General features: G+C 37.3%; 1 protein-coding gene across 1 annotated transcript in view; it reads left to right on the forward strand.

Annotated features, from left to right (window-relative positions):
• Window positions 1-9,045, forward strand: part of LOC116095744 (terminal uridylyltransferase 4-like) — a 10,399-nt gene extending 1,354 nt beyond the window's left edge. The window contains exons 2-6 of the mRNA XM_031377009.1: window positions 7-119; window positions 1,598-1,698; window positions 3,905-4,352; window positions 6,953-7,108; window positions 8,344-9,045. Of these exons, the coding sequence (XP_031232869.1) occupies window positions 7-119; window positions 1,598-1,698; window positions 3,905-4,352; window positions 6,953-7,108; window positions 8,344-8,414 (889 nt within the window). The 3' untranslated portion in view covers window positions 8,415-9,045. The remainder of the gene's footprint in view (window positions 1-6; window positions 120-1,597; window positions 1,699-3,904; window positions 4,353-6,952; window positions 7,109-8,343) is intronic.
• Window positions 9,046-10,779: the final 1,734 nt, after the last annotated feature.

Here is a 10,779-nt window from a genome sequence, read left to right on the forward strand (position 1 = left end):
CTCCAGAGAACTTCTTGACTCCCGAGACCTTAGGTGTTTCATATGTGGAGATGCTGGACATGTTCGCCGGGAATGTCCAGAGGTGAAGATGGCCCGCCAGAGGAATAGTAGTGTGGCAGGTAAGAAAAGATATTATAAAATGTTAATTTGCTTGTTGCTAGGAATCAAACCAGTGCTGTTGTATATACTAAACACATGGTTTACTACTAAGCTACAGCCACAGAACTAGTACACTTCATTTTGGGGACACTTTCGCTGTATAGTGCAGGCTGACCTCAAATTTGTGGTCTTCCTGCATCAGCTTCCCTGGAATTATAGATATATGATACCTGGCTTTAGGTATTAATTTTAAAGTGATCTGGGCGAGGGATTTAGTTCAATAAGAGTACAAATCTTCCGTGGAAAAGCCTCTGGGTTTGATACTCTACAGTGTCAAATTAAAAAAAAAAAAAATAATTTCAGAGAAAATTAAAAAAAAAACCAATTTACGTGAGAGATTGGAAAGTAACTTTTAAGCCCACTACCCCTGAGAGAGAAACAAGTGGCTGGCATAGGCTATATGACAAGATTGTGTTTCAAAAACCAGGTGGTTAAGAGCCTGGAGAGATGGCTCAGCTGTTAATTGCTACTCTGCTGGGGGACCTGATCAGTTTCCAGCATCCTAGATAGGCAATGGACAACTGCCTACAACTTTAGCTGCTGGGGATCTAGTGCCTTCTTCTCACCTTCATGCATTTGGTGCAGAAGCATATGCATAGGCAAAACACTTATACACATGAAATAAATTATAATAAAAATAAAAATTTAAAAACAAAAAACAAGGGAAAGAGGATACAGGTTAATGGTAGAGTCCATATACAATGCCCTGGCTTCTATCTGAGCATGTGGCTGGGCTAGAGAGCAGTGGTACACATATTTCTCTAAAATAATCATTGTTTAAAAGTTGGCTTTAGTTTGCTCTTTGGAGAAATCTATTTCTATTGCTTATGTATACTATTGTACTTTCAGTAATCAATGCCAGCCTTATTTCAAAAAGTATAGCTGGATAAAATTTATAGACAAGAAATTGTTAAGACACTGGAATTTAGGCTTTGTAGCTCAGTGTAGAGTGCTTCCCTTACATATGAAATCCTGCGTTCAGTCCACAGTACAACAAAAATAAATGCCATTAAAATCAATATTCTTTAATTTTACTGATTTCTTGTTTTTTTGTTGTTTTTGTTTTTTTCGAGACAGGGTTTCTCTGTGTAGCCCTGGAGCTCACTCTGTAGACCAGGCTGGCCTCAAACTCAGAAATCCACCTGTCTCTGCCTCTCAAGTGCTGGGATTAAAGGCGTGCGCCACCATTGCCTGGCCAGTTTTATTGATTTCTACTTATTCATTGCTGTACTTTCCTGCGAGGTTTGTTTGTTTGAGACAGAGTCTCATACTCTACCCAATCAATGCTGGCGTGGAACTCACTGGGCAGAGCAGGTCTTGAATTCACAGAAATCTTCTGCCTTATTGCCTTTAACATTGAGATTATAGATGTGAGACAATGTGTCTGCCTGCTTTTTCTGTATCTTGATTTTTTTTTTTCTGTGATGTCTTCTTTCAGCAGCCCAGCTGGTCCGTAACCTTGTCAATGCTCAGCAAGTGGCTGGTTCAGCCCAGCAACAGAATGACCAGTCCATAAGGACTAGACAGTCTTCAGAATGTGTAAGTACTCTGCCTATGAATGAGTTTGACAGGAAGAGAACACAATTTTCTTTTCCTGTTAAAATAAAATATGCCATCAAAAGCAACTTAAGGGAGAAAGATTTTATTTTAGTTCACAGTTCTAAGTCCAGTCTGTCAAGGCAGGAGCAGCTTGAAGCAGCTGTCACATAGCTTCCAAAGAAAGGAAATAGAAAGGGGTGAAATGCACACTCATCTTCCTCTTCACATTTTATAGTCCCGAGTCCTGGCCAAGAAAAGGGTACCAATTCAGTAGGCATGCCAGAAAGAGACCCATCTCCCCCAGATTCTTAGACTCTGCGAAGATGACAGTTGTCTTAGGGTTTATGATGATCATGGCATCATATAGAAGATTTTTTCTTTTTTTTTTTAAAGATTAATTTATTTTATGTATGTGTGAGTACACTGTAGCTGTCTTCAGACACACCAGAAGAGGGCATCGGATCCCTTTACAGATGGTTGTGAGCCACCATGTGGTTGCTGGGAATTGAACTCAGGACCTGTGGAAGAATAGTCAGTGTTCTTAATCGCTGAGCCATCTCTCCAGCCCCAGGAGATTTCTTATAAAGGAAAATATCTAATTGGACTAGTTTGTAGTTTCAGAGGTTTAGTTCATTATTTTCGTGGTGGCAAACGTGGTAACATGTAGGCAGACATTGTGCTGGAGGAGTTGATCTGCAGGCAGCAGAAAGAAACTGCCATATTAGGCTCAGCTTGAATATATGAGACCTCAGAGACCACTCCACAGAGACATTCTTTCTCTAACAAGGCCATATCTCCTAACAGTGCCACTCCCTATGAGCAAACCATTCACACACATGAGTTTATGGGGGGCATTCCTATTTAACCTACCACAACAGTTAACACCAACCATCACATGTGTAATATTGAAGATCGCTTGATAGTTTGCAGAGATGTCCTTGCTAGGCCCATAAGTTAAAGTAACATTTGTGTGCCTGTTAGTATTAATGTTGTAGCTGCTTAATTTACATGGGCCTGCTTTCTCATCTTTATAGTAAAATAACTAATGGAGGACTAGGTATTAACTTTAGTTAGTAGTAAAGTATTACTGTTAATAAAATAGACAATGTTGAAATGTTCCTTTTCACATTTCATACTCTTCATTTGTTGCTGAACCTAGTTGTAAAAATTTACACTTTCATTTGCTAGCATAAATTCAACTTTATTTTCCTCTTTTAGAGACTACTAATGACTAAATGTAGGAAATGAAACATGTTTTTTATGTATAATGTTCAAAAAGATAAAATTACACCACTGTGATATGCTTTGTTAATTTTTACTAAATGAGAGGTTGACACACTTCCTTTAACAAGGCCACATGTACTCCAATAAGGTTACACCTAATAGTACCACTCCCTTTGGCTAGGCATTAAAACAAACGAATCTATGTGTTGAAACCTCTTCAAAACACCTCACTCATAGACCTTCAGACATAATATTTCTGTTGTTAAATATTCTTTCCTTCTCTGTATCTTTTTAATTTTACCAGATTTACTTCTGTTTACCTTTTAGTCTCAGTTAAAAGGTTACTTAATCCTTGATCCTTACATTCCTTCAAAAGTGGAAGTTAGGTGTTTCTGTTTATCATAGTATACTATAAATGACACGTTTTATATAGGGAGGATTAGTCTCAATAAGCCCAGTTTTGCCAGGCTTTATCCTCCTGCCTGCTCAGACAACAGATAGAATATACTACTGTGCCTGTCTGTCTAATTATACAGTCTTTATCATAGTAAGAATTGTTGTACTTAATTAATTACTTGTGTAATTTTTTTTCTGCTCCCTGATTTCTGTGTATAGTAAACTTTTAAACTTCATGAAGGCATAGATGTATTGTATTTTCAGGATCTAATAATAATGCCTAGTATACACAATTGTTCAGGGGCTGAATGAAAGTGGCTGTGAGTAATTTAGGTGGTAGTCTCTAGTTTACAAAGCATCTATATGTTGTTTATGATGCTAGGTTTTCTGGTGAAAAGAAAAAAGGCTTATGAATCATTACTCATGTGAGAATTTGAGCACCTTGGGGAAAATTTTACCTTCATGTAATAGGAGATTTTATTATTTGTTGTTATATACATCATATATTTGTTTCTGATGTTCTAATATAATAACTATTATATTTTAATAATCGTAATTTTTTAAATTATGTTTTTTTTTCTCGCAGTCTGATTCACCATCTTATTCTCCTCAGCCTCAGCCTTTTCCACAGAATTCTCCCCAACCATCTGCTCTTCCCCCACCTCCATCCCAGCCAGGATCCCAGCCTAAGCTTGGCCCACCGCAGCAGGGAGGCCAGCCCCCTCATCAGGTTCAGATGCCCTTGTACAACTTTCCTCAGTCGCCTCCAGCTCATTATTCACCCATGCATGGCATGGGATTATTGCCAATGCACCCCCTCCAGATCCCTGCCCCATCATGGCCCATCCACGGCCCAATGCTACACTCTGCACCTGGCAGTACCCCCAGCAATATTGGCTTGAATGATCCTAGCATCATCTTTGCACAGCCTGCTGCCAGGCCGATGGCAATTCCTAGCTCTTCTCATGATGGACACTGGCCTCGTACCGTGGCTCCCAATTCCCTGATGAACAATGGTGCAGTGGGTAATTCGGGTAATTTCCCTTTTTTTTTTTTTCTTTTATATTTGGTTGTGGAAAGGTTGGGTGGTTAGTATTATTTGTTGATCATGGGGTAACAATGAGAAGAAAGGAAGACAAGCTGTATTTATGAAGTTAGAATATAAAATTAAACCATATGGACTATGGATACAGACTAATCAAGATTTGAATCTTGTTTGCCATTTCTTACAATGCCTTGACATTATTTCTCTATGCATCTCTTTGATCTCTAAAATAAGGATATGAGTAGCCTCTAAAAGGAATGTTGAGAATATTAAGTAAGCTAATACTTATAAATAATACTCTTATTGTTTTCCTTTTCACCTTCATTTCATTTGGTGTTGGTATTATTAGTACTCATTTTATAAATGATCAAATTGAGAGCCTGCTGTGTATGATACTGCACATTTGCAGTTCCTCCACTCAGAATTATTGAGACTAGCCTAAGCTAAATGAAACCCTCTCTGCAAGAACAGAGCCTCACAGAAAGCCAGGTGTGGCAGTTGTATTTGAGGCCAGCATGAACTACATGAGATGCTTTCCCCCATTTGGGGTAGCGAAATTGAAGAAATAAGTAACTTAACTGTTACCAGTTGATAATGTAGATTGAAGGCTTAACCTAGTGAGGTATGTTTGGTTAGGTTTTTACTCAACCTGTGTTCTAGAGTGAGGAACAGTTCATTTATTCATTCCTTGCCCTCCTCCCCCCTTCCTTCCCTTCCTTTTCTTCCTCTTTTTTTAATTGGGAGGGTGGCATTAAAAATGTTTTAATGTAGGCTTAAACACAAGGGCTGGGAGAAAGAAAAGCATGCAGAACAAAGAAAACCTAAGCAGAGTTCTAGAAAATGAGCTGCACCCAAGTGGGGCAGTGGCTCTTCATGGAGTGTCACCTCTTTGTTTCCTTCTTGTTTGTTTTTCCTTCCCTTTCCCTTATACTTTCCCCCTCTTTTCCTTCCCTTCCCTTTTCCCTTTCCTCTTCTACCCATTCCTTCTGTATCACAGGCTGGCCTTGAACTCATGCCAGTCTCTTGCTTCAGCTTCAGTTTTGCTGTTTCATTACTTGGATTACAAAAATATGCCACCATGCTTTACAAAAGTATACTTTCAAAAAGTTAAAGATAACTGCATTTACTAGAATTAATAAACAGTTTTTTTCTGATATCTTAATAAATGCAGATTTGAGACATAATAAAGTTAATTTATTACCAAAATGTTATTACACTTGCCTATTCAAAATAATTTATTTGCCATATTTGCAAATTTTATATCCAGCTTTTTAGTGCTATTTTCATCTTTAAAACTATTGTTTAAAATTTCATATAAAACAAGAGTTATATATCACCAATAAACTTCTTGTTGCTGAAGTATTTCTTTTTACCAGTATTTTCTTTTTATCTGACCCTTTTCCACAATTTTAAAATAAAATCTCAGACAGTGGATTAAATTTGCTTTTTAAGCTTGTGTTTTGAATGGCGGGGTAACTAAGGAGGCTCAGGTCTGCCACTGAAACCTGATGACTTTAGTCTGCTTTCCCAAGATTCACATGGTAGAGATGAGGGAATCAGGGCATCACCAGACAGACATGAGGTGGGTACTGGCATACACGCACAATTAAACTGCTTAGCCCGTGCTACAACAAGCTCAGCTGTTTCAAGATACATTCTACCCACCACACACATCTCTCTTTTCCTCACCTCCCCACCTTCTCCACTCCCTCTTTCCCTTTCTTGCTTTTACCTGACTCTCACATATAGACAAATTTGTCTGTAAGGAAGGTGGGGCCAAAACTGTTTTCTCATTGATTTTTTTCTTTTTTTACTTTAATGGTGTCCCATCATTATTGGTAATTATTGTTAATATCCTGTTTCACTACTAGTTGTGAAGTCTATTTAATTATTCTAAATTAAATTTGCATAGTGAATATAAAGAAACAGAGGCACTTACTGTTACTGTTTTTGGTTTTGTTTTGGGTTTTTTGAGACAAGGTGTTGCTGTGTCTATCACCACCTACCTGACCATTTCTTCATCCTCCTGCTGGTTGGGTCATTGTTTTGTGCCTATTTGTGTGTTTTTGTTTTTGAGTCAGAGTCTCAGTGTGATGCTGATTGTCCAGGATTCATTTTGTAGCCCAGGGTGGCCTTAATCCACCTTGCCTCTGCCTAAAATGCTGTAATTAAAGGTGTTTGCCACAGTGCTCCGCTTGACCATTTCTTCTCTGGTCTTTTTCTATGATGTTGATTCTTTTGTGGTCCTAGATTTTGAGTGATTTCTTGTTGTCAGATTTATCATTCTCATCCTTCTCTAAAATGCTCATCTCGCCACCTCTGTCTGTCCTTTACAATCTGGTTAGCCACTATAAGGAAGCCTCTTACCTTTGAATTGTAGATGACCCATCTTTGGTATAGCAGATATATTATTATATATAACATGTATATTTTGAATAAATAATAATGCTTGATCCTTTAAAAGAAATTTGGTATCTGGATTTAGCATAATACACAGTTGATGCTAGTTACTTAGTATATCTCTACTATAAAGTAATACTTGAATTACTATTTTAAAATGTTTTTTTTTTTTTTCTTGTTGAAATGCAGAGCCACGCTTTCGAGGACTAAATCCTCCAATTCCATGGGAACATGCACCACGTCCCCATTTCCCCCTTGTCCCAGCTTCGTGGCCTTATGGTTTGCATCAAAACTTCATGCATCAGGGAAATCCAAGATTTCAGCCCAAACCCTTCTACGCTCAAGGTACCAGTGCGTATGACTGAGTATCAAGCTGGGTGGGTTTCCTGCTGCGCAGGGAATCTCAGTGGAGGCCATGATTTAGGAGTAACATCCATGCATTCAGTAAACATTTATTGAGACAGCATACTGTATACCAAACTGTATTCACTACTTGTTACTTAAATACTATGTAAAGCACAGTGCCCATACTTAATGCATATATAATAAGAGAGCATGTAAAAACAGCAAAAAACAGTTTTGAAAAATAAGTTTACAGTATTCTAGTTGTCTACCTAGGCAGGCTTTAGATATTAGAAATTGCATCTGAATTTCATCTTACAAGAATTACTACCCTAGAATTTAGACAGAAAGAAGGAAGGTGTTCTTAGTTAATGGAATACATGTAAAATGTCACTGAGGTTTTTTTTCTGACAGAATAAAAGAAAAAAATAATACTAGAGAAAGGAGGTGGAAATAATGCTAGATAGGGAAGGTAGGCTGAAAATTCTGTAAAAGAGTTTGAATTTCATTTAGGACACTGTAAAGATCTCCTAGTGTTTGAGTCAGACTAGTAAAAGTAGTCCATGAATGACACTACAAGAAATTATATGTCTGCCACTAATAGCTGTGAATATATATGTTACAGACCATATATTATAAAGACGGAGACCATTTTATCTAAGTTCTTACTTCAAAATTATCAGTCTTAGAGGGAGTAACCTTCCCGATCTATGAACTGCTGGACACTTGGATAGTATAAAGCAGTCGTTCTCAACTTGAGGGTTGTAACCCCTTTCAAATGACCCTTTTACATGGGTCGCCTAATACCATTAGAAAATAAATATTTACATTCTAATTCATAACAATAATTAAATTACAGTTATGAAGTAGCAACAAAAAATATGGTTGGGGTAACCACAACATGAGGAACTGTATTAAAGGGTCCCAGCAGTGGGAGGCTGAGAACCACTGGTATAGAATGAATGGCAGGACCCTGACCATGGTCAGCAGAGATCTTAAGGTGAAGAAGTCCTGTCAGTTATAGAAGAATGTGCAGTTTTTCTATGTGTGGGGTTTCTTTCCCTTGTTTCTTGCCCTTTTTTGTTTCCCGTTTTCATACACCTATATGTTTTCCCTCCAAATGTTTTATTGTTATGTGGATTTTCAAAACACTTTATAACTAGTTAACAAATTTATTTTAAGGGGGGAGTTGAAGTAACTAGACACAAACCCTTCAGCTTTCTCTGTGTTTTCCCCAGCAGACAGATGTGCCACGCGTCGCTGTAGAGAGCGTTGTCCCCACCCACCACGAGGAAATGTGTCGGAGTAATGCCAGCCCACAGCAACCAGCCAATCCTGCTGTCTCAAGGGTATCCGTACCTCAGTGTCAGTTACACTCAGCAGAAAAGTGACATTTAAGGAAAGCAAAACAAATCAGGTCCTGATTTAAAATTTTAACACACATTTAGATAGGTTATTTAAATTCTAAGACTGTTTTTAAACACTGTATTATTTGTATATAAATATGAACTATAGTTTTTACTGGTATCACTAAATTGAGTGATACAAATTTCATCTATTTTATTACCCTATTTTTAAGGGAATTTTATGTTTTGTTTAACCTTGATGAATTGTATAAAGAGAGAATTTAAAAAATTACATTCTTTATTTTCTATTAGCTGTATTCATACTTTGGTTGCTTCAAACTTTATATATATATATTGTTCTTAAGGATTAGGAAAGGATTTCATGTGTTTTAAATTTGTCACTTCTATTCTTTACAAAACCTTGTAGTGCCAAAAACTTTTTAAAAGGTTAAAAAAAAAATAAAATTACAACATAAAGATTCAAAATTTTTTCTTTTACATACTTGTATATTGAATATATTCAAACTTGAATGGAAAGTTGCTTTTGTCTGTATTTGAAGTTCTATTTTAAGTTAATAAATCTTTTTGACAAGAGTTGAATTTTGTTAATTCATCTGGTATAGATGTTAGGAATACATTGTAATAATTGAAAGAATTTACTCTTAGTGGCTGTTCCAAATCAGACATAGTTTTAGAGATTCAAAGATATTTTCCCCATTTTTCTGGATTTTCACAAGCACTGTATGAAGGTGATAGAAAGCAAATGCTGTGTCCATGTTATCATTGAAAATGAAAACTGAAGAGCAGAGCAATGGAGTGAATGCCAAAGGTAGCAGTTTGACTCAAAGTAGATCCTTTGAGGGCCAGGTTTTAGTTGATTTGCAGAGAGCTTTCCTATTGTGTGCAAGACATTGACTGTAACAGTGCCCTCCCTCCAGGCCACATCTCCAATTTTTTTTTTTTTTTTAAGGAAAGTTTACCAAATAAAAGTAGAGGAAAAATAATTCTTTAATGAAGAGCTAGTATGTGCCAGAGTGGCCATTCGGAGTTCTGTACTGCTCTCTGGACAGATGCTTGCCAGGATGGTGATTGTTATCAATGCTTGTGATCAGTCATGAGCCCCTTAGCTGCTGGGATACATTTCAAGAAATATATCACAGGGCAATATCAGCATTGTTTAAACATCAGGGTTTGCTTAAATTTAGATGATACTGTCATTCAGTTTATTTGGCTTCACATTACAATTAACAGGTAAAATAAGCATGAGATGTGTGCATATGGTTGCTGGTGGGACATAGACTTTTATAGTTATAGAAATATGTGTTAGCTATATAACTGACAGTACAATATGTTTGATACACCAGCTTCACCAAAACTTGTAGTGTATAGGTAGCGCTGTGATCAGGACACCTCTAGTAGGAACCCCTCCCCCCCATCATTTTAGGCCATGAAGTTGGTCATCAAGCAAAATGTTACGATAAAGTGTATGGTATATTGAAATTCAGACTTGAGATGGTGGTGACATATTTTTTTTAACTTCCTTTGACCATGTTATATTTGTCTCTAGTCCTTTAATTAGATTTGCCCACTGAAATTATAAATGTTGCAAAACCTAATAGTAGATAAAAAAAATTTTTTTTTTTTTGGTTTTTCGAGACAGAGTTTCTCTGTGTAACCGTGGCTGGCCTCGAACTCAGAAATCCGCCTGCCTCTGCCTCCCAAGTGCTGGGATTAAAGGCGTGCGCCACCACCGCCCGGCGATAAAAATTGTTTAAGGATAGTGTAATTATTTTTGTTGTGCTTAAAGAGGAGACTGTTTGTGCTCTTGCCATATTTTCCACTTGAAAGATATTTAAAGTATTAATGAAATACAAGTAATTGAGAGTCCCCCATTTTATTTACAGCCCCATGTTAAGGACGGGTGTATTTACCTTTGGTTTTTCACATTATAGATTCAGTATCCTATAGATTCTTAAAAATAATGAAGTCAGCTCTTCTGTTAATATATACCTGATCCCCCTGTACTTTAATGTTAAAAAAAAAAAAAAAAAGGTTGGAGCATCCTTCCCATTCATTCCCAGCATTGGAGGTAGAGGTAGAAAGATCAGGGAATTAAAGGTCTGTTTGGCATGAAGGCACAGAACTTTAATCCTAGTGCTTGGGAGGCAGAGGCAGGTAGATCTTGCGTTTGAGGCCAACCTGATATACAGAACAAGCTCCAAGCTAGCTAGGGCTTTATCGTTAAGATCTTGTGTCAAAAAACCACCAAGAAATAGAAGGTTATCCTCATCTACATGGAGTTTGAGGCTAGCCTGAGCTACAGAAGAC

The sequence above is a fragment of the Mastomys coucha genome, unplaced genomic scaffold (genome assembly GCF_008632895.1).
Source record: "Mastomys coucha isolate ucsf_1 unplaced genomic scaffold, UCSF_Mcou_1 pScaffold18, whole genome shotgun sequence".
Taxonomy (NCBI): Eukaryota; Metazoa; Chordata; class Mammalia; order Rodentia; family Muridae; genus Mastomys; species Mastomys coucha.